The following is a 25,045-nucleotide window of genomic DNA, read 5'->3' as shown; positions in this document are numbered from 1 at the left end:
GCGAACATAAGAGAAGGTGAAGAAGAGTATTTTCAAGGTAGAGTGGGTGGATGTCAGAGCTGATTTGTGACAGATGGACAGCACCAAGAATTAAAACAATGACGGTAGGTATGATGTATTTGGAGACAGTGACGCTGACAAAAAGTCACAAAGTGGAGCCAGAGGAGGCCGAGATGCAGATGTTAAGATTTTCACTGGGAGTGCCCAGAATGCACAGGATTAGACAGGAGTACATCAGAGGGACGGCTCAGGTTGAGCAGTTTGAAGACAAAGTTGTGAGATGTGAATGTTCAATAGTTTGGACACGTGCAGAGGAGGGATGGTGAATATACTGGACAAAGGATTTTGAAGATGGAGCTGCCAGGCGGGAGGTAAAGAGGAAAACCAGATCTGCTGTGGTGACCACTAGAGCGATCAGCCAAAGGAAGACGCACACTTCTTTACCGACTTCACTTTCATTTGGTACATGTAATTTAAATATATATATACGTTGTAAGGACAGAACTGACGGTCTGCCACACCAAAACATGAATGCATTTTTCTTTCTTCTTGACTAAATTATTGTTTGTGAACTTCTTGTGAGGAAAACAAAAATCACCACAAACTGTTAAAACTGTCAAACACTTTTATTAACTGCTGAACATTCATTTCATAAAAAAGTCCCTCCTTCAAGTCTGAAGACATTAGATAAGTTGTGCACTCCTCACTCTAAAGCCCATTGCAGAAATAAATGACTGGGACACCCAGCACAGAAAAGAAAATAACAACCAGTTAGCATAACCATCGATAAGAAAAAACCCCAAAGGACCTGACGTTTTGGTGAAGTGCGAAAACCAATTAAACACTGGAGAGACTGCTTTGTTGTGGACATTCAAAAAACAGAACTACTGCAGTATTGATATGACTATTAATGGTGTGTCTTTAAGCATCAAAGGCCACAGAATATGATAGATTAGTCCAGGTGAGTCACACCTTCTCATTTTGTTCATCACTGTGCTTAAATTTTATTTCCATAGGTTACTGCATGTTTACATTTTACCTAAGTGAAAAAAAATCCTGCAGGATTCACCCAGATTTTCTGAAACAACAAACCAACAAACAAAAAAAGACCACACCATCAGTCTTATTATTTAAACTGAAGTACATTCCAATTCAGACCAGATTTTCTCCAGATATCAAAAACTCAAACAAGAACTTGTTACATATGTAATAAAAAGGGGGGTTAAAATAATCAAAGACAATATTTTAATCTTTAAGACATGTCCCTTATCTCCCAAAGATATTGCTCTCAGGTGTGATGAGGAAGCAAACTGAATCTATGAGCTAATATTCGATGTAAGAGAGGCAGCTGATGCAAGTTCGAGGGAAGACAGGAAGGAAATAAATGCGGTGTGCTTTTCTCCATCCATAATGAATCTTTAAAGGCACAACAGTCACAGATGTTAGAGGACGATCATCTGAAGTTCTGGTCAGGTAAGTCCGATTACATTCATAAACTTTAAAAATTTAAATGTAGTGTTTAAGAGCTAATGATTGAAACTATAAAGAAGTGTCTTCTCATTAAGCCAGTCTGATTTCTTTGTGGTTTTATTTACGGTGAAATTGTTTTATGTTAGCCATTTAGAGCTACATGTGCTTAACATATTTATTCGATCACCAGAATGCAAAAGCTCTCTAATCAAGAGCTTAATACTTAATGCTCAATACTTTTAATGCAAAATAATATAAATAATTATCATTATCCATCAATTTGTAAATGTAGGTTTACAAAAACAAGCAATAAAATAGTAAAGCAATTATTTTTTGATTATAACACCAAATTGCAATCATTTACCATTGTTGCTCCATGGAAGAAAAATGTTTTAGTGGTTGAATGTTATGCTTGATTGGGCCAGGTTAAACTTTGTGTATTTAATTTTTTGTTTTAAACAAGTTCTGGGGAGATTTCTAAGAGTTTTTTTGTTTTTAATGACAGATGGTCTAATGCATTTGTAATGAAAAAATCCCCCAAAATGATTGAACTTATAAAAGACCAGAGAAAAAGTCAAGAAACTTTTTGACTTTTTGTAATTTTTGTAGATTCAAAACTGATAACGACAAGACACCTGCAGATTTGGTGAATGTTTGATATTTTACGCAAAAAGCACCAAATGGCTCTGAAAGCTCTCTAAAATCTCTGACTGCTGTTATTCATCATTAACAAAAAGAAAATAATAAAATAAATCATATTTGCTCAAGTGCTGACAAACAATAGCCCTGAAAATTTTGTTCCATATTTTTAAAACCCCCCAGACTCATTCTCTGCTGAAAGGTTGGATTCTGTGTGCGTGCACAGCAGTGGTTTAACAGAAAATGTTTAAAGTGTCAATTACAATCTTTAATGTTAAATAAAACCAGAAAGTGCCATTTCACATTCTTGGTAACCTAAAGTAAGAGATTTCGGCATGACTCTGCAAAGAAAGCTTGTTCAGATGGACAGATGGCGTTGGTTGTGCTTTGGGTGTCTGAGGCACGAGGCCTATAAAGCAGAGAAAGAGCAAAAGGTGGACAGAATCTCTTCTGCATCCCAAACAAACTGAAACATCCTGCTTTCACCATCCAGTATCGTTTCCACAAACACAGAGTGTGGATCTAAGGAATTAACATCGGCCAGTAATAACAAAAGCACCTAAATTTATCCTTAGAGTTCTGTGAGTTAAGGTTGTGCTATAAGAAGTAGAAAAGAAAAATGTTGAATTGCCTGACAACAGAGGTTGAAGAACTTAAAACAGGTGGCAGAGAGGTGACTTAGCACGTCAACCTAAGATTTCTGAAAACCCTTCAAACCATGTTTTTTAAGTAGAAGCTGATTTTTTACATGGATTTAAGGAGAAACAACAGGCAACAAAGATTTGGATAAAACAGTAAGATCAACTTTTGGTAAATTAAAACAGAGGTCACCTCTTTAAAGAGTAAAGCAATCCCATGAATTTGCATTAAAAGCCTTTCACTTCCTTCAAGGTTCAAAAAGAGCTCACACTACTACTTTGCCAAAACCCTTATTACATTTTAAATAATTAATTCCTAATTAATTGTGCCGAGATGGTTTTGCCGATCTCAGTCCAGTGTTGACTGGGATGTAGAAGATGACGGTCCCTTAGGCTCTACCCAGTGCAGGAGCTTTATTATTAAGACTTTCCTAAACAGACCTCTCTGCAGTGCACAAGTCGTGTTAAGACTTTTTTGGACAATGTGAAGATGAGTCTGTGTTGAGGACCTCAATCATTGTTCTGGTTGTCGGGAAGGACTCTGATACAGATGGAAGACTCTGGTACCAACTTGGTAAACTAGAGAGGAAGAGAAAATGTCAGATAATGTGCCTCTGAAGCAGACAAATAACACACCAGAGAAATTATTACTCTTTGTACCTCTTGAGATTCATCCAGCTCTTTGCTGTTTTACTGAAGCTATCTGGACTGGGTGTGGTCATGGCTTCAAAATCTACCAGCTGAAAAGATATATATATATATATATATTTAAATCAAGCAAAAACAAACAAACAACCCCCCCAAACTCCCACACAACCGCAACCAGCTTAAAGGATAGGTACAGTAGTTGAAGCGAAGGCCACATTTCCATAAATAAAGAGACGTGTAAATAAACCTGAGCACCATGCTTTCCAAGACACACTTGAAGTTAAACAAGCCAGTTCCTGCTCTTTCTTTGCAGTGCAGATTTACAAAAAAAGAAAGCTTTTCTAAAAATTGACAGATAACTTTATAGAAGTTAAACGCTGTGTAGCAAAAATGAGAAGCCCGCTTTCTTTCCAATGTGGTCAGACTAAATCATGAAGGGTTTTGGAAAATTCCTTAAGAAGCAACAATATGAAGAAAACCACAGCAGGGCTGCCAACTGTTCATACCATCTGTGAGACACCTGCTTTCACTCTCGACTTGAACACAAACAAGGAACGCGAACAATCCTCTCTTACATGCAGTAAACGGCAGGAGACAGAGATCAGCGATACCAGGATGTATCATAGATGAAAGACCACATCTGATTTTAGACAAGGACTGACCCCTGGCCCACTTTCAATTCAGCGGATACATCCCAGCACTTGTAATCTCTAATTATTAAAGTAAGTACCAAAAAAGCACTGCAAAGTTGAAGAAAACTATGACCTGAAGTTTAATTAAACATGTTTATTAGTTAACATATGAGAAGCAGGTGAAGGCAGCAGACACTGATGTCATCACTAATCAGGCAAAAAGAACTAAACGGATTTAAACCGATTATCCTGGACTATTATCAAATATGTCAGCAAGGGAGGTTGCTGCAGAGCTAATGGTTTTTCTTTCTTATGAGGAAAAAGTTTTCCAGTCTGATTATATGTTATTTTGAAGACTGAACCTTTGCTCTGCTGCCACTCTGGACCACTGAAACCATCTGGACTTTGGCTGAAGTGATGATGGTCCAAAATTGTACAGAAGATGAAGTGACCACAAATCACCAAAAAAATGTAATCTCTGAATGTTGCACCACTCCTGCAAGAGGAAATCATGAAGTCTGCAGTCCTTCTGCACCAGGTAAATCAGCACCTACATGTACATAGTGCTCATTTAAACACGACTTGAGACCTAGAAACACATTCTAGACCGTATAAGCAATGTAATCTTACATAACATATGGTAGAGTAAGCACCAGTGTAAATGACAATGGACAGCTTTCAAATTTTTGTTACCCATTTTTAAAAAATTACATTTAAAATATTTAATTATCTGCTAAAAAATTGCATTTGGTCCTATGCATTACTTCCATATATAACAAATGTCATAGAGATTAGTGTTAAGTCAATAAAAACTTGCTATATATTCTTCTACTGAAGTAAGATTCACATTAATTTACCTTTCCTTTCGGGATCCTACCAATGACCTCTTTCCCACTGGCCATCAGTGCCCCCATCACCACTGAGTAAGCCACCACACTGAGGAGAAAGTGATGCTTCATTAGCTGAATACTTCCTCTGACATGTTTCAAGAGTTTCAAGTTTCAAGACCACAGACTAAAATAACACTAATATTATTATCCTGCATTTATCTTTCAGTCTTACTAGGCCATTGTTTCTGGGAGTTTTTTCCAAACTAAGATGACAGCTACAAAGAAACTCTCTCTCCCATTTATCATTCAAATGTAGAAATGCTTCATATTGCACCTGTGGGCTGTTTTGACTTTGAAATTACCTGGATCCTCTGGAAAGAGGCATGAGGTTGCAGAAGTAATAAACCAAGGAGAGGATCAGGTTACACACTGCATCTGCATCCTGAAAGAACAAAGATCATCACAGAATCAGCTGTTCAGTTGTGAACAAAGGCTTAATGTAGTCGTGACCTCTGCTGCACTGTGTGCTGTCTTCAGTTACGGTTTATCTTAACGGGGTGAAAGCAGAGAAGGCTGCAGACATAATAAAACAGAACAAAGAGCGAAAGCCAGGAGGGATGTTCACATTGTTCCAGGTCTCTGTTACAGAGGAGTGAGAACATCCTGTTTAGTTCTTGTTTGTTAGTTGTTTAGTCAGGACCACTGTTGTGCTGTCTGTATAAATTAGCAGACAAGTCACGGTAGGCTGCCGGCACAGATTTTTTAATCAAGACAAACTGCTTAAATGGTTTGTTCTGTTTATTCCGGCAGTTTGACAGAAAACCATCAACAGAAATGAATGGCAGCAAATAAACTCAGCTAAATCCAACAGTGACAGAGAATTAATCAGTTCTACTCATAGTTTGCTTGTCTAGACAAGTAAAATATGTGATTCCAGTAGAGAGGGCCAGAGTGGGAATAAGAGGGGAGAGGAAGACGCTGAGGAAAAAACAGACATGAGGCTTATGTTTTGTTTTGCTTTTGAACACTGCCTTGTCTTTTCTAAAGTGACTTTTATCTCTTATGTAAAGAGATTGTAAACAGCCTTGCTACTCTAATAAATAATAAATACGACTTAATGTGTTTTTATGTTTATATTGACAGATCCATCTGTTCTCCTGCAGCTGTGACTGTTTCTAGCTCGATACAAAACCTTTTTGCTAGATACTGCTTGAACAGAATTCAACTTGTAAATATTTTCTATTTATTCTTCAGAAAATATATTAAAAAAATCTTTTTGCCAAATGTCCAAACCCCAGACACTAGAGACAATATCAGAGATATGAAACCGCAAGAAAAAAAACTAGAACCAAAGCTGGAACACAAAAACAACATTTTATTTGCAGGTATTGCTTTAGAGAAAGGAACATCCTTTGTTAACTTAAGATGTCATCTACTTAAAGCTGTCCAGAAATGGATATTTCACATTGCACCACCATCTGCTTTCTATTACCAGCAGGAATCTTACCCCGAGTTCGCTTGATAACATCAATGCCTTTCCTTTGGCTGTGAGGTCTTTGTAGATGGACTCTATTTCTGACTGGTACTGCTGCGTCCGCTCTTCAGTTGTCTGCGTTTCTACAGAGAATAACATGTTTCCCACCCTGAAATAAAAGAAAATTAAACACTTCAGAGGGTAAAACTTGGAAATATCTGGTTATGTGTGTAGAAGTGTAAAGCATCTACCTAAAAACTGTGGAGCACATGTTAAAAAACAGGTGTTACTGGTTTTTGCAGTAATGAGTCTGCACATATTAAATGAAAACATTAAATTTCAACTGCCCTCCTTTTTTAAGTAGTCACTTTTTTCAGAGATACAAAATTCCCATTGTTTCTGACATTTTTTAAATTTGATTTCAGTCAAAGTGAAAGGACAAAGTCACGGGGAGCTACAAAAGATGAATAGTACCAGTGGAAAGAGACAACTGTGCAGGTATGGCTAATAACAATAATAATAATAATAATTATTATTATTATTATAATGACCTGAATAATTCTAATTCAGTTCAAAAATCCAGCGCTCCCAATGCTGATTGTAAAACATGTGAAATTCTGACAGTTACTGCTCCTTATCTGTGCACAAGAAACATATTCTTAGCACCTTTTGATTGACCTTTGTGTTGTACACATACCTACGTATGTAAATACTTTACTGTTCATGAAATATACCTTCTAGGAGATCCTTGTGATTATTATTCCCCTGTTCAAATATTTATATTTAATTTTTATATGAAATGTTAGTGTTGAAGAAAGTGTTCTTTTAGAATATTGAACACAGAGAACGGCAGACTGCACCTGTCTCCAGTGATGGTAATGGTGAAGCCATCGTACTCTTTCCCAGGGTCCTTCAGGCTCGGCACCTTCGAGTTGACTGTGAAGCCATCTCTGGTTTTACTGTTGAACTGCTTCAGGAAGAAACACACCAAACAAAAAAACAAACAAAAACAAAACAGGATGTTGTGCTGCTTTAAAAGGTCTCTTATGGGCAAACATTCATCAATATCAAAATATATTTTAAACTACATGACAACCAAATATTGATTAAATTTAATATGGAAAAATGTAATACATGCGTTTAAACTTTTATGTTTTTTTCAAATTCAGTTTCTGTCAGTCAAGTTTGATGTGATTTTTTGGATCAACAGCATATAGATCTAGGCTCCAGATCTAAGCTATAGATATAAGTTCACACACAAAACTGGGAAGTAATGAACATCACTAGTGTTACTAGTAGACTAAAACTAATATCCACTTGAATCCTTGAGTGCAACCTGAACTAGATTCTCTCATATCCTTCTTACCTTCATTATAGGAAGCAAATCTTCTACTTTATTCACATTTTCTAGAGCTTGGCGGACTTCCAGGAGGCCTCTGGGGTTGTATGCCCTGAGACAGACAATAAGAACATGTTGGTTACAGAAACAGCAAAAACACTCCAAGAATAATTAAGCCATAGATGATGCTTCAAGGAATTCTGCAAAGTCATTGGAGTTGTGATTCAGGTTTTACCCGTGGTAGACCAGTATTCTGTCTTTGATGAAGTCAAGTATGTTGTCAAAGTAGGCAAGGTATCTGATGTTGATAATTTGCCCCCTGGACAAATAAAGAGGGAAAAAACAGACCTCAATATACTACTTTTCAAGGAGCTTCTCAGAATGAGGCTCTCAAAGGGAACAGAATGATAGAGATACGTCATATTCCAAGAAATTGAAATAAATGTTTCTGCACTACAAGGTGAGGCCATATGGAAATTCAATCCTGTAACCCATGAGAGTGTTTGACGCCGTCTTCGAGGCCAAGTTGTTACCTGATGAGGTTGATGTGATTGTTGAAGCCTCGACTGAGACTCCTGGCAGGCATCTGGTCTAACCACAAAACTGGCTGGTCTGGATCGGCGATCCTACGAGTACAGGAAAGGCCCGTTTAGTGTTTCAACACTGCAATCTAATTAACCACACATCAAACACTCTAGTGGGAAAGTGACTTGTTGAATTTGGCCAGAATTGGTGAGAACAGGCTAGTTACCAGGATAAGTAAACCACAGTGAAATGTGAAAAACGACCTGACTGCTGAGTTCTTTCTAGTGCTCACACGGTAAAAACTTAAGCCATGTGTCAGCTTCAGTCTAGACTTCATTTTGCAATGCAGGACAGTTGAAACATCATATGTCAGCATCTGTATCCTTCCTATTCCTTCAGTTTTCAGTTTTAGAGTCATTTCCTGGAGATAATTAGGATCCCATAGTTCCTCTTCACAACACCCAATTTCTTGTGGAATGAGAAAGAAACATTTTTCTAGGTGTTTTACTCATTAATGTCTGTCCAAGCTAAACATGCACTTAAAAGAGTGATGCTAAAATTAATTCCCTACAGTCTCTGCATTATGCCACTCTTTTCCAATGGAAATACAGATGTCAAACATAATGGTGCCTCCATAAATTTGATCTGAGTGATCTCATATAAATTTGGTACAAAGTCCTTTTTATTTTGTGTGTTTCTCACCTCCTCCATTTGACTGCTATGTCAAACATGTCTCTCCACTGCATTTGCCTGGTTTTGCCGTTGACTCGCACTTTGGAGTTGCTCCATGTCCGATGCATGGCCTGCATTACCTCTAAGGTTGCTAATCCCATGGCTGAAGAAGCACAGACAGCTCTTTATTTTTAGGCTCTTGTTAACACTTGGTGATCTTTTCAAACTGTGGCATTGTCTCTGTGGTACCTCTGTGTATTCTTCTGTTGGGTAGAAAACCAGGAGTGTCATACTGCATGAGTGCCCCCAGATGGTCGGCCGTGCAGATCAGCTTCTGAACTTCATTGCTGTAGCTGTCGAAGTTCTGTGGCAGCACGTCTCTGCCAACCAGAAAGACGTGGAGAATAAGGCTTTCATGAAACGCACTTTTTTTTTTTCCTAGACACTGGCTGTCAACCTTCTACAATATCACAAAACAGATGAAGTAGTTCGAGCCTGCTGACATGCATGCATAAAAACATCTACTTGATGAACACAGGAGCTTTCGTGTCATATGGAAAACATGGCAGGTGTTGGTTTTCAACCACAAAACGCTGCCTCGTGTTTTAGCTCATGAAAACTGCTACAAACTGAAGCTCAGGAAACCACAGTTATGATGGTCCTGATTTTCCTAGATTTTCTTATGATGACAGACTTAAGGTGAAGCGTAGGGCATCCTAAATTAAATTCAGATTGAAATGTGAAAATAAATGTAATCTGTCACAATAATTTCTGCTTTGACCTCAGAGAAAGCTTGACATTTATATAAAGAATAGCTAGATTAATCACTTCATCATCGCAGCATTATTACAGTTGATCGTTATGGTCAGAGTTAACAGTCCCCCAAACCCACTTGATATGTGGCTGCAGGCCAGGCTGTTCTTCATAGTCCTCTATTAAAAAAGGCAGGTTCTTGGCCCAGTGGTTCTTAAAGTTTCCCGGTAAGTCCTGGTCCACGTTGTACTCTGCTACTGGGATATCCAGGTGGGAGTGCAGGTAACGAGAGTACTCTGGAAGAAATCAAGTAAACAGGACCTTTATGTGAGAAGTAAATAGACCAGAGGTGGTGCATTATGAGGTGGTGGTTTAGGTCAAAGGATACTGAAGCTAAAAATAAAGAAAAAGCATGGTTAAGGTATACAGAAGAGTCTATCATGGCCAAATAATACAAAAAGGGCACAAGCACAAATGAGACTGAATGAATGAATGCTTTCTTCTGATGAACCAGGAGGACATTCAGAAGCCTTAATTTCCTGTTTTTGTTTTGTTTGTTTTTTTAAAAAGCCCATCAAATTCTAACATTCCTGGGTTTTTTAAAATTGCAATAGTTCTCCTGAAAATTAAATCAGAAGAAAATGCTATTCTTTAATGCAAAAGTAATACACTGGAAATACTCCTCTGTATGTCACATCTGGTGGCCTTGACCTCAGCTGTGCTGCATGTCACTCCCCCCTTGTTTCCTCAACTTTGTACTTTAACAATTGTTTTAATGAAAGCCTCCAATGCTCAAAGAAACTCTGAACATTTGAAAATATGAAAAATACACGAAAAAACAAGCAATGTGACGTTTTGGAGAATCTAAAATATAACTGTCCGTTTCCTTTTTTGTTAAAACAATTAGTAATAATGCATTCAGTATAGACTCTGTAATAGACTGCACACCTATGCCTGAACAACTCTTGTGCTCTAGGTTCTTTGAAAACATGTCTTGAATGGACTCTATAGGAAGTCTCCAGGTGTCACGTGGTATCCTAAGCATGTTAGCGGCAGTCTTATAAGCTGACAGTTGTAGCTGCCATAAATCACCCCAGTCATTGGTTTCTGAGGTTTGTTCATCTGCCAGTTTATCCTGTAGGCAGAGCTCTGACTTGGAGAGCAGACTTTTTATTTACCCTGTAAAATAAGACTGATCTTGAATCAGCATTCTTCTCTTTATCTGCGATCAGTCATAATGTGTATGCATGTGTGTGTGTATATATATATAAAGACCCACCCACCTCTGAGGTATTTAACTTTGAGGTATTCAGAGCTGGCTTTTTGCCCCAGCAGAGGGTCGTTCAACATGACTTTAGTCTGAGCTTTGATGCCTTCGTAAAACTGCCCCATGGCCACGTGACTCAGCCCCTTCATGTACTGACACACCTCGTTGTAAGGCTCCAACTGAAGACACCTCTGAGGAAAACAAGAGAATTACATTGCATATGAATCCATTACCACTTCTTTCCTTTTGCTGCTAGCAAACCCTGTGTAAATTAAAAATTCCTAAAATTGCAGAGAGGGGTGTAAGGACAGCCTGTTTTACTTCGTTGTGGATAATTCTACCTTGAAGTTGCCTATGGCCTCCTGCAGAGAGCCATGGTGGTACAGCATCATGCCACGGAGCTGGAGAGACTGGATGTGGTTCTGATTCAGCATGAGGGCTTTCTGGAAGCTCTCCATGGCTGATTCAAAGTCACCAAGCTCTCTGGGAGAAGGAAGAGGAAAAGCAACTGTTGATATTTGGCTAAATACCCTATGTCAAAGTGACATCCTGCATTTATGCATGGAGTAAGAAAGCATGCTGCAGAGTGCTTGTACCTGTAGGCCTGTCCGAGGCTCTTATAGGCATCTATAAAGTCAGACTTCAGTTTCAGTGCTTCTTTAAAGGTCTCAATGGCTTCCTGATAAAGAAAAAAGCAACCTTTCACATACATTGACAACACAGTTGAGAGGAAATGCATTAAGGAACACACAGACCAGAAATTCTGAGTCAGCAGGTGGTTCAGAACTTTAACACATTCAGATTTTGTCTTATGTAACCCCAGTGTGGACATGGCTAAATGCTGGAGTGTAGCAGTAACTGTTTAACACTTAGTTTAACAGTTAAACTGTTTACTATAATTACAGTCCTAGCTTTACAAACAAAGGTGACAGTAATGCTGATAGTTTTAGGTGTTCAGCACAACGTTATTACAAAATATTGTGGCAAGCCAGCCAACTGAGATATTTAAGAAATCAGTATCATAGTGATGCAACAGAGAGACTGAGACAGGGGATCATCAGACACCATCTGTGACTATTCACACCAAGTGCCATAGAAAGCCAACTAAGAACTGTTCAGATATTTCAGCCTGGTCCAGCCACTCTTTGCATAGTAAGGTTGGACAGTTGGACGAATTTATCAACCATCGACGATAGGTTGAGCCTTTCACTGGTCGTTTTATTTATTTATTTGCCCATGAGTAGGTTTGCTAATAATGTCAGTTGAAGCTAAAAGAAGCAGTCAATGGGGGGGGAGAAAAAAAAAAAAAAAAAAAAAAAAAAAAAAAAAAAAAATAGGGCTGTTTTAACGTCATCCTCTTCCAGCTGGGAGCAAATGCACCCTCCTCAGACTGCCCCCAAATGGAGCGATTTATTTACTCAAACTCATAACAGAAAGAAAGGCAGCAGCCTATGTTCAGAAATAGAAAACAAAACATTTTATTTAAATATACATCTGCACAAGCGGTGGTTGCGGTTACATCCTCAGGTTTGGCTCTTTAATCCAGTTTAATGTCAAAGAAATCCGAAATTGCTGACTTTCAATTTTTTTGGACAACTAGTTCCTCCAAGTTTGGACTTCTTCTGTGTTCTAAACGTGCAAAACAGTCCGTGCATGATTACATTGCTCTGCCCATCAAAAAGTCACCTGTGCAGATATATCGCCTATCGTCATATATGGGACCGATGAATGTCAGTTAGAAAAAATGTACATATCGCCCAACCTTAGTGCATAGCATGCAAATAAAAAGCAGATTCCACCAATGGGCACAACTCTCTCATTTAGAGTAAGCAATTAGTTCAACAATCACATTCGCAACTATCATTAAAAGCGCTAATGTTGTTGTTTGCAGTTAACTGTCAGCTGCCTGCAGGAGCTGCAGCTGGGATTCCCCCAGGAAATCCTTTATGTTTAGCATCTACATGTCATGTAGATTCAAGTGCTGCTCTGCACACATTAGTCAGTGTGTGGGAAATAAAAATGCACTTGGCTTGGGCAGACTTTAAATTAACATAGTAATTAGAAGTTAAGCAACATCTTATCATTCATCTACCATTTTTACTTCCCTTGTGGTGCACAGCGGATTTTATCAAAGACGAAAGCAGCTACCCCAGCATTAAGAGACACTTTCAGCATGAACGTGCTAAACATCACCAAGCACAACAAACAGCTAGCAGAAAACTCTGGTATAACACAGCAACAATCTCATCCGTCAGAAAGGCCAGGAAGAAAATGAAAAAAAAAGTCAACTTTAACAAAGTTGACTTTTGTTAAAGCAAATTGAATAACTTTACCAAAGCATGTGGTTCCATCTGCTTCACAGCTGCATATATGTAAATAAGTTAAATCTGCAGACAAGCTTAGAACACAATATGCATGAAACCCAATAAGCTTGAGCTTGTATTAAGCTATTCATCTCCTTCCCTTCATCTCCTGACACTGTAAGTCGCAAATATAATATTTAAACAACCCCCCCAAAAAACCAAACAAAAAAACAAAACAGTCAGCTGACATTTGAATACATTTCTGTGACTGTGTTTCCAGCAGCGAGCTGAGAACGACCCTGTTAGTTTGCATTAAATTAAATCCTCTTTGATGTTGTTGACTCAAATAATATTTTGGTAATTAAAAGTGAAAAGATAAATATAGACAGGATACACAAATGAGGTGTAATCATGCACTAACAGGATGTTTGTGCAACAAAAACTCTGTTAGTGAAATTCTGATATATCTGATTGTAGAAAAAAACAAGAGCAAAACTCCAGACTGTCAAGTTTGATAATGCTATAACATACAGTGGAATCCATACTCCTTATAACAAGAATTAGAGATACACTTTGCTAAAAAAAAACAAAAAAAAAAACAGCTAATCAGTGCACTATGTCATTATCTGTGGTCATATCTGGTTACAATAAAATGTGATGGTGGAGGCCACGAGTCTTCCAAACAGTAATTCATTAACCAGTGAGTGATATCACATTGTTTATTTATCTTTGATATGGACAAGGCCATACTGGGAATATGAGACTGTGAACAGCTCACCTTGAGCATGCCTCTGTGGAAAAAGGTCAGGCCTTTATACAGCATGGCAATAGGCTGATTCTTCTTAAGCTCTAAAGACTGCTGGAAGTCCTCCATAGCGGCCACATAGTCCTGAACAGAGAGCAAAGCACAGAGTCATCACATGGAAACATACAGGCATATATGTACGTTCATGCTGCATCTGACTGTCAAACCTCTGAAATGAAGAGCAGCGTTCCCCTGTGCCTGTAGAGACGAGCTGAGGGCTGTAGCTGGATGGCTTTTGTCAGGTCACTCAGAGCCTCACTGATGCGACCCAGAGGAGACAGGATCTAAACACACAAGCACCGAATTGCACATTTCATCTTTTTAATTTTATTGTTGCAAAATACTGATGAACTGAATTATTTTCGTTGCTTTTACACCGCATCGAAAGAACATTTGGGGGGAATAAAGATAAGTTTGTTGTTTTTATTTCATGAAAAACAGGCATGATTCAGTCACTGCAGTGCTCAAAAGATGACATCATTTTCAGGACAGGCTTTGCATATTTCTGCAAGGTAATGTTAAACTGCACAGTACAGCTAATACAACAGCATGGCTTCATAGTAAAAAGAGTCCAGGTCCTGAACTGGCATGCAGCCCACACCTTTCACCAACTGAAAACATTTGACACATCTGGACTCGGGACTGCTTCAGTTCCCAGAGGATTACAGCCTCTTGTTAAAAGGAGGAGGAATGCTACACAACAATAAACATGACATTTTCCCAGCTTTTTTAGAGACATGGGATGTTGCTGCCATCAAACACAAAGCAAACTAATATTATTCTCAGTTTAAACATTTGATAGGTTTTCTATGCTCTACTGTTAATAAAAATATGGTTTATGGGTTTTGAGATTTGCAAAGCATTTAATTCTGTTTTTATTTACATTTTTCACTGTGTTGTGTTTAAATTCAAATGGTATAAAAGTCCCAAAGAGGAAATGGTAAATAAAACAGCAGAGTGAAACCTGCAGTGGGGGAATTCTTTTCTTTAATCTTGTGAGAGTTGCCAGAACTCTAACCATGTCTGGTGACTGTTTATGTGCCCAACTGTTTTTGAATATTGCTGTTGCCTAATATTATTTGCTATACTGTAGCTTAAAACTTATTTGAATTCACTTTAAAATTTATATTTTGCCTCTTTCAAAATGACAATGCATTGTCGATTATTTGTAGTAAAAGGCAGCTGCTACTACTTCTATATGTGTTGCCCAAATATAAAGAGATCACCTTCATCAGTAACCATGATTATATGAAAAGTTGCTAACATTTATTGAGGATGTGTTTCAAGCTGTTTCTGAACATGTTAAGAGAATCAGACTCGTATAAAGACACCATTTCTCATATGTTGTGCACAACAGGATGTAGTCTGTGCCTGGCACGTTCTCACTTCTGAAAAAAACTCAGTGTGGTTTAGGTGCAGGCTGAGTAAAATGTCCAGGAGGCAAAGCAGCTCGCTAGCTGCGAATTCAACATCCTCTAGTCTTACATCAAAATAATCGGATATCACAGAGACTTTGCAGTAGGAAGCTGCCAGGCTAATTTGCATTATCAAGTATATCTTGCTGGGTAATGCCTAGAAAAGTTCCAGGATGCAGTGTGTGTGAAAGCAGATGAAATCGACAAAACCTGTTTGGGGGAGTTATTTGTGAATAATGCAAATGATGTTTTATGATTAAAAAAAACTCTGTGCTTTCCAAACTGATCCAACTTCAACAGTCAAGATAAATCATTTGGGAGAAAATCAAAGCAGGAGGAGCTCATCAGACTTGGAGAGAGGTGACTGATTGCTTGGAGCACATTTGTAGCTCATTCACATTTTATGTCTGGCTGATGACTCACTGACTGCAGATCTTTTTCATTTGGCTGTGATGTATTTTCTAGTCTAAAAAACCAAAACAACACAGCTCGATGCATTTTAAAAGTCACCAACTCCACTTGAAAACTGAACCTAAAAAGTTCATGGAACACGAATTCTCTTTAGTACAACTTCTGACTGCTTGATTAGATTAGTCTTGATTAGACATTAAAGCTCAAAATTAATCCGAAACTTGACAATTAGAAGCAGAAAAATTAGCTACAAAACAGGAGGAAGGCAACTACATGTAATCAGTTTAATTATACTGCTACCAACAGTTGTTAAGATAAGATAAGATAAGATAGAACTTTATTAATCCCTCGGGTGGGTTCCTCTGGGAAATTCGACTTCCAAAAAGCACAGCAACGACCGAAGTTACAGTTACAGAATTGTTATATATATATATATATATATATATATATATATATATATATATATACATACATACATACATACATACATACATACATACATACATACATACATACATACATACATACATACATACATACACACACACACACACATATAAATACAGAAACAAATATAAATAAAATATACAAAGGGGATAAATAGAATAAATAGGAATAGAAAATAAAAATACAAGTGAATTGCACATTTCAAGTATTGAGTCTATTGCACTGTTGACTATTTACAAAAGTATTGCACAAGGTATTGTACAGTGAGGTGAAGAGGCACTACAGCTTAGTTGTTCCCCCCTCCTTTGTCCTCCTGTTTCTCCTCCCTCTCCCCTCCAGAGAGGAGTTAAACAGTCTGATGGCGTGTGGGACAAAGGAGTTTTTAAGTCTGTTAGTTCTTGTCTTGGGGAGAAGCAACCTGTCACTGAACAGACTCTTCTGATTGTTTATGGTTAAACTGTTGTCTTAGCTTGTTGCAGTACTTGAAAGCCATAAAATATATCAGTGCTGAGGAACACTAATAATAGATCACATTTGCCACAGAGTCACCTCTCACCTCTGCTCTCTGCTCGTAGACCTCTGGCCAGCTGGGCTCGAGGGTGATGACTCTGTTGAGCTCGTACAATGCCAAATCGGCATTCTTTATATCCTGGCATGGACACACAAGAGGAGAGAGGCACTTACATTTTGTTGCCATAAACTTTAACATATTGCGCACAAAACTTGGAACAAAGCCACAAACAACACCAAACACAAAAACTACTCTAAGCAGTTTTCTTCTCCCCCCTATTCTGGAGGGCACACTACCATAACCGCAGCATCCTGGCAGATTGAATTGGCATTCACTGAATGTCACACTGAATCACTCTGCATTTACCTGAAACTGCTGTTGTCAACAAAATACAGGATTCTTTTTATTTGAGGACAAATAAACCAAAACAAAACCCACAAACCTCCCCAAAGGCGTCCAACAAAACACATCCACACAGCAACTCTCTGTGCAGCCCGAACTCAGCGGAGGTCAGAATTGTTTTAAATTTGATTTTGAGAACAATTTGGCAGAACATAAAACGAGAATATGAATAAATATATTTCAACATCTGACAAATGCAAATAAAGGCTGTCCATTAAACAAAGTGTGTGTGCACAGTCTGAAGTATGAGTCATCGGCCTTGAAGTTTAAGCTCAAGTCCTTCACAGCACAGTAGTGAATAGTGTTTCTGACACATTGATAAAATACCAGCAACATTCTCTCCCAAGTAAATATCATAAGTGGATTGTATTTATAAAGTCTACATTCACACAGGACGTATTCTACATATGCAGAGAGCTACTGACCTTCCTATTAGTAGAGGACTCATTCTACCTCCTAAGCCACAGCCGTTGATGATCTCTTACGACAGTTCATAAATATATTATGACTAAGATGATATGCAGATGGATAACTGCTTCAGTAATGAAAACACTATATTATTGGTTTATTTCCCTTCTTGCAACATTAAATTATGCTTCAATCACAGATTAGCTTGCATTAAAAACCATTTTGCATAACACTGAAAGCAGAATATTAGTAGTGTTTGTTTTAGAATAGAATAGAATTCAACTTTATTGTCATTGCACATGCACAGGTACAGGGCAACGAAATGCAGTTTTGTTTTGATTCACCTATTTAGTCATTGCAGACAGTTGTTTCCCAAAAATTATAGTGAAAGAATTTAAAAAGAATCTGCTCTGGTTACAGGCTTTGGGTTTTACTTTGTTGCTGGAGCTCTTTAAACATTTCAGAGGCTGGGAGTTATGACGGGCATCCTAGCAAACTAGGTGTAAAACATTATTTGCTTATATTTTAATTCAATATCTTTCATGCATAATCATTTACATATTTCCTGACAACCTCTAGGGAAATTATGTCTTCCTCATGTAAGTTCTCCTGTCCAGATAGTTGCCAACAGGTCTCTAGGCCTGTGTGACTATTGCCTAAGGGACTCTGGGAATTTTTTGAGGATAAAAGGAAGATCTGACATCGAGTGTAAAACAGTCCTCCCTCTTTCTGAAAGCAGTATTCCTCAGATGCGTTCACAGACTCCCCATCTCTTTGTGGAAATAACAAGAGCGGTTACATCTGAAACCTCTGCTACTGAGACTTGTATCCCACAATACAAGAAAAGTTGCTTTTTAAGCTCATTTTGTGGCAATGTTTCTTTTAGTGGAAAGCGACAGTGCACATGCACACAAAGAGAGATTTACCTGTGAGTTTAACGTGCTCTCTGCTTTCACCACTTGGATATCAGGTCGCCAGTAAGGTTGCTTATAACCAGTGGCCCACTTTAAATGCATTTTAATGGCTAGTAAATAAATAAGTAAATTGTATTATTACAGCACCTTTAAAGTGCAACAAAATAATACATAAAAATGTGAGATGGTATAAAAGGAAAATAAAATCCTGGGAAAGAAACATTTGCTTTGTAGTTTTTTGGGTTGTTGCAGGAAAGACACACTTCAACCAGTTAGCCACATGCTAATTTGCATCATTTGTTCTTGGGCAGGCAGAAATCCAGACAACAAAAACATCATATAAAAAGGTTCAATATGTAGAAGATCCATTCAATCGCTTAATTTATAGACAACAGGCTTGCTTAAAACCAGTAACATGTTTGACTCATATTTGTGGGTGATAAAGTCTTACACTGGTGCTGAATTCTACAGCTGCCACTTACCTGCAGACTTTTCTTCCCATAAGCTATCCCTCTCCCGTAGATGGCACTGACCAGCTCTGGGTCACCCTGTATCAAACAGAACAAATGTTCAGAATACGCAAAGAAAGGTGTTTTGTTTGGCATCAAAAGAATTTCTACATCTCTCAAAGGTTAACTGAAAGGTAATTTTTGCAGAGCCGTATTGGGTAACATGTATGCACACACATACCTGCAGTAAGAGTGAAAAGTGTTTAATGGCTTCATCATAAAGTCCATTGCCTATGAGAACATAACCTATAGCTGCAATGACAGAAAAAGTGACAATGAAAAGCTGCATTTTAGCTGCACAGCATTTGAACAACATGCTGACTTACCAAGCTCTTCATTTGTGTTTTGGTTATCTACAGGAAAAGGTATTTTTTTCTGTTCTATAAACAATTTGGCCTGATTCTGTAAGAGATGGCGACAAGAAGAAAAAAAAAAAAAGACAAGAAGGACAAATTAGAAATGTCAAGAGAGGCACAAAATAATCATTTCCTTCCTGTGTGAAGGCAACTCGATTGAGTGGAGAAAAAACAAAAGACAACACTTAAATGCTGTCGACACCTGTGTTTTCAGTTCATTGGAGAGCTTTAGAACGTGTTGACAACTTGCGTAAAATGACATTTTCAATATAACTGTTAACAGCTTTTTCAAGGATATTTTTACGAGCGATTTTAAGAGCCCTGCTGAATATCTCAGGGTTACTCTGAAGAATTATCTACTGCTGAACAGAGAACAACTCAGCAACTTTTTATTTCAAATTCCAAATGCAGGCATAAAGATTTCAAAGTAGACCTGTAACTGGAAATTTAGCACATACAGGAATTTCAACCACAGACTCGATGTGCAAAATAAACTACTGCATTAACAACAATGCTTCTTTTTTTCCATCTTGTACTTGCTATGTTAACCCAAACGGCAGCACTGCAGTGGAATTACTGTATCCAAATTGGACAGCATGGAAATGTTGCTGCGGCAGCATTTTACAAGGCAACTGACAAGGCATGCACTTGCCCCATTCCTTTTATTGGGGATCCTTATCAAATCTCACCTAACATAAAACTGTGGGACTGCACTACTCCCACCCCACGCCCTAAAAAAGAAATCTTGATCCTAAACATCTTGCAGCCTTCATCACAGATCCCTTAGATCAGGTTTTGTCTTCAGTTGCTTCTGCACCTAGCATGCCAACCTGCAATTTTGTGTGTGTGTGTCACAACGTCTTTAGCACAGACGTTGCGTCTATCAACTCACTAACCACTTTCACCAACCCCAAAAAGCTATCTATCTTGCAGCTTGTGGTGAAGAGCACCAACCATGAGCTGTGCCGTACTCTTCTGTGTGTTTTTTTTTTCATGGATAGGAACTGCATTTTGTTTGTTTTTTGTTTTTGTTTTTTTTTTTGGGGGGGGGATACATAGATCCAATATGATCACTACAATCAGTGAATGTCATTCTATTGCAAAATTCACCAGGTCATTGAATTTGGGCCTTTTTAAATGGTAAGTTGAAGCCCTGCAGTGTACATTTATTTTCACACACTGGAGCAGTGAAATAGAGGTGAATTATAGGGTGTCAGTATCACACTCCAACAGCACCTTAGGGTGTGGTTACATGTGTAAGCACCAAAAGCAACCACACCCATCACTGTGAGCTTAAGTATCTGATCACCACTGAAACTTAAGATTTTTTATTTCTCGCTGAAGAGAAAATGTGTGTAAAACTAAAACATAACCAGAATGTCTTGCTTTGGAAAAAACATAAAAAAAACATTAGAACACAGATTTCAAAAGGTTTATAAACTGCTTACACACACCTGTGTTTTGTGGTTTAACCTTGACTATATATACTTGACTATATATAAAATATACTATTTTTTTTTAACTCTAAAGGAAACCGTTACAGGCCATGGCTGCTCTAGATCTAGACTAGTGTTTGAAATCTCACCAAGATCTTCTCTGCATTAAGTGAGAACACAGACTCGCAGGGCGGGTTGCTTCCCTCCTCACAGTCTGGGTCTTCCAACTGTAAAATTGAAGACTCTGAAAAGACAAAGATTCAAAGTATTTATCACTGGAAACAAAACGGTTCATAATGGCAGGGTATTTCAGACCATTACGCTACTATGTCTTTTAAATTGTATTAAACATTGTAAAGTTTCAAAGAAAGAAAAGTATCTGAGAAGTTAAGCAGGCTTGACCTGACACACACTGAAATCCAAACTCATGAAGCCTGTTACAAAGTGCTCTCCAGGACATTTTCGGAGCCCCTCAGACCAAAAGGCAAAAGCTTTAAATCATGAGACGATGATCAATGATGTGCATGTGACAGTCTTTAAGTGCTGCAAATGTACAAAATGAATACTAACCACAACCATTTTTGTCCATCATATAAAAAGAGCATGCAGCATGGTTCCTTATAAACTTAGGGGTGTAAAGCCGCTGTGTTATTTTACTTTGTTTTGTACATTTTAGGTGTAATTTTCACAGTAACAGCAACCACCACATTGAGCCCTTCGGTGAGAAGAACTGAATCTTCTGATTGAATCAGAAGCAAGCAAAACACTGTGAAAAGTTAAGAAACAATGTCGTGGTTCATATTTCACAAATCATTAAGAATCTGTTTATTTCAACTTGTACAACTATATTATCTCTCATTATTTCTGTCCTAAATGCAGTGACACAGGGAAAACAAGAGGTGTCCGTAATAATTCCAACAAACTAAACGTGGGCAAAGAGTATGTTTGTTTGGTACACGCTACAACTACAAAAAGGCATTCTGACATTTTAGTGAATCTAACTTAAGAAACACACACACAAACTATGCAGGTAAAGAGTTTAGCATTTAAAGTTGTTTTTTAATGGTCTGTGTATAGGCTTTTTCTTGGATGTATGAAAACGTATGTAAGCATTGTTCAGCATATCAGTCTCCATTACCTTAATTTTCAGTTAAATATGGACACTAGATGAAGAAAAACAATATTTTTATGCTTGAGAAAACAAGACACATTTTTTAAAAGCACTAAACAATATTTTTGCTACAGTTCCGCTAAATTTCCTTCAGCAGTATAGCAGAGCTTCTTTGGTTTGGTTTGTAGGCAAGAAAATCCCCATCTCTACACGCCTGTATTCAGCTGTTGCGACTCTTAACTGGTATCAAACATAACATTTTCCCCCAGCAGCCAGCAGATCAGGCTCTTAGTGGTCCCTTGTATATTTTTAATGGGCCTTATATTCCATGTTAAGCACATTGAGTTAACATGTAATGTAACGTGCTACATTTTTCTATTATCAATTTGCACATGTTATCAGTAGATATAATTTTTTATTATCCTATATATAAAAATAATGAGTAACTGAAGCTTAGTGGAGTACATGCTGGGCTCATGTTTAGGACTCGCCCCTGCATATTGCAGGTGTTGCTGCTAGAGAGAGATGAGGTGGCTACTGCGAGCCTGCAGCAACATTTACAGGAAACCTGCCAAATTTAAAGGCTGCGTTAAAGTAAACAAGCATTTCATTTACATACAGACAGATTTTATCTTAGCTTCTTCTAAAGTCAGACGTGCCATCATGCAAAACAAACCAGTCAGGTGACGCATTGCTTTTCCTTACATTTAACTATCTAAACAGGCAATGAGATGAAAGGCTTGTATTGGTAAACTAAAGACTGTAGGGAAAAAAAACAAAAAACAACTAAGAGTCGATTGAACACAAAACACTTTAATGACAAATCTAAGTAAATTTACGTCAGTTCCTTTTTATTTTGTTTTTAAGCAAGTGAAAGTAACACATTTACAGTCGGTTGTCTTTTTGTTCAGAATTCTAATTTTAATTAATATTTCAATGAACTAAAATGTCTTTTTCACACGTTGTATAGGTTTTTAACTCAGTTATAGTTACTGCAACAAGCTTTGGTCAGTCTAACTATAGAAGTGGGTGAGTTACTGACATGCCGAATGCAGCGAAAGGACATTGTAATTATAAAAAACTTTTCAGTTTTCCTCTTTAAATATTTATTTTACTGCTGCAGAAGACGACATTAAATTGCGCGTTCTTTGGCTGGAGTATGGTTTACTTCTCTTTGTTTAAGGTAAAACATACAGTTTGCTGACTGAAGTGAGCTTTTCGATAAGCACTTTTAAGTTTCTTTACAGTTATTTACACTTGAACTCCACTTCCTGTGTTTGAACTCTGTTTTCTTTCATATTTGGCGGAAAAAAAGACTATTTTTGAGGCAGGAAAGGCTACTCTTAATGATCCCTTCGAGCTGTCACCGCTTACTGTTATTGGCGTATTAACGTTAGCCTTTAAACGGTTGGGCTAGCCGGGTCCAAGTGACAGTTGTATCAGAGAGGACGTGGCAAAGTAACAGCGAAAAGGCAGACTTTACCGCAGTCAGCAGCGTAGTCCTCCCATTCAGACAGCGAGCTGCATCCCTGTTTGTGGAGGTCGTTGTTGAATAAAGTGAGAGTGGAGAAGAACTCGGTGGAGAAAATCGCCCGGCACAGGTACAAGAGTGAGAGAGCTACCACAACAACAGCCCGGCTGGCAGGGGCCATGTTGTGCTACATGTGTGACGCCACAGGGCGGAAGCTGCCGCAGTTCGACCCAAACGGGCACGCCCCCCTCACGCGCGAATCTGCGGGACGCGAACAAGAAGCCCGCAAAACGGAGGGAGCTATTAAACCACATTTCCCAACACCCTCCGCGGCTGTCAAACCGGTTCCGCGAGCGTCAAGCCAGAAATCACGGTTTTCCGTTGTGAGATTCAATATAAAAGTATAGGCAATTTTCTAGGATAATTTGTTCATCAAAAGGAGACTTATAAACTTATAAACTTATAAATGTTTAAGGTTAGACAACGCGAATTATTTTTTTTACATTTTTCTAAATTTGTTTTTTAAAATTTTAAATTATGTATGTACTCCACTTCTTGACCAGTTGACCTGCATGCCATGCCTTTGTAAAGGGTGGAATCCTGTCTTCCCAATCCAGTTTAGCTTGTATGAGGAATTTACACCCCATCAGACTCCCTTGTGGTCTAGTGTCACGTATATAGCTCTCAACTTCTACTATTTCAGACAGCAATGTCGCATGAAATGAAGACGTCAGTCTTTTCACATGATCCACAGCTTTATGCAATAACTGGTAATCGTATGACATTGTGATGGGCTGAATCTGTGGTTTGAGGTTAGTCGCAACTCGCAACAGTATGAGTATGCAGTCTGTCTTCATAAACCAATTCTGACATCGTAGGCAATAGTATAATGTTCTCTTCTGTCTCAAAGTGCAATGAAACAAATCAGAATAAAAGCTATTCATAGGGCAGCTGCACAGTAGTAGTGCATTTAAGTACTTAAATAGGGGTAGAGGGTTGGTAGAGCTAATTTTACATTTGGTCAGTTATGTTGAGAAAACAGCTTTTTCTTCTCCTGTCTAGTCCAAGCTGTGCCTTGCCTCTCTAAATCTTTCTCCAAAGTGCTTAGTCTGAGCTGTCCAGCTGATGTATTAATTTTTAGTCCTGTCCACATCCACATAAAATGCTTGATCAACATAAAATATTGAGAAAAGAGCTTAAATTCTTTGTATATTCTTTTAAAAGTATCTGCAGTGAATATACCCATATACATTCAACCTCTGGACAGAGTAAAATCATATTCTGTAAAACAGAAAACACAAAAACAAACATATATTGCATGCGTGAAAACAGGTTCACTCCAACACACACTGTCAGCTGCACTTTAACTTGGAAAAGCAGTGTCGTATATATAGGTTGGGGCACCAAATGAGTTGGATGCAAAGTGTTGAAGACAGCTAGAGTTCAGTTGATGCAATACTAACTTTTCATGTTTATCCAGCATTACTAAACAGGGGGAAATGTAATTATTTTTAAATCTAGAAAAGTTGTTTGAATCATAAACAATGGTCTTCTTTTAAGTTTGACAATCTTTGAAGGTTTTGAGCCTTTCCACTGTGATCTCAAACTGCAATGCTCATGTAAAGACAGCATACGGAGTAAATGTGAAAAAACATACAT

General features: G+C 38.1%; 1 protein-coding gene across 3 annotated transcripts; it reads right to left on the bottom strand.

Annotated features, from left to right (window-relative positions):
• Positions 1–611: 611 nt before the first annotated feature.
• On the bottom strand, positions 612–23,605 carry ttc13 (tetratricopeptide repeat domain 13). 3 transcript variants are annotated; one of them, XR_014888599.1, is made up of 24 exons: positions 23,399–23,605; positions 20,954–21,048; positions 19,339–19,414; positions 19,194–19,264; positions 18,986–19,051; positions 16,825–16,917; positions 14,163–14,279; positions 13,969–14,079; positions 11,484–11,566; positions 11,229–11,370; positions 10,904–11,078; positions 9,760–9,916; positions 9,117–9,247; positions 8,898–9,030; positions 8,204–8,296; positions 7,906–7,989; positions 7,698–7,782; positions 7,192–7,301; positions 6,365–6,500; positions 5,220–5,299; positions 4,885–4,963; positions 4,390–4,523; positions 3,408–3,487; positions 3,285–3,326 (listed from the first exon to the last, which is right to left on the bottom strand). XR_014888599.1 is itself a non-coding variant. In XM_085247199.1 (23 exons), exons 1-23 carry the CDS (start codon positions 23,565–23,567, stop codon positions 3,212–3,214), a joined length of 2,481 nt encoding a protein of 826 aa, XP_085103325.1. In that variant the 5' UTR covers positions 23,568–23,603; the 3' UTR covers positions 612–3,211. The 3 variants fall into 3 exon arrangements, 2 of the variants coding, with proteins under 2 accessions (XP_085103325.1, XP_085103326.1); XM_085247199.1 differs by lacking the exon at positions 4,390–4,523 and having other exon boundaries at positions 612–3,326; positions 23,399–23,603; XM_085247200.1 differs by lacking the exon at positions 4,390–4,523 and having other exon boundaries at positions 612–3,326; positions 7,192–7,298; positions 23,399–23,603.
• Between the last annotated feature and the right edge of the window lie 1,440 nt (positions 23,606–25,045).

Source organism: Mchenga conophoros, linkage group LG15 (assembly GCF_057382185.1).
Source record: "Mchenga conophoros isolate Kocher_MC1m ecotype Shallow Benthic linkage group LG15, M_conophoros_male_GT1.1, whole genome shotgun sequence".
In the NCBI taxonomy this organism is placed as follows: Eukaryota; Metazoa; Chordata; class Actinopteri; order Cichliformes; family Cichlidae; genus Mchenga; species Mchenga conophoros.
This window is presented reverse-complemented; position numbering and strand designations above follow the sequence as displayed.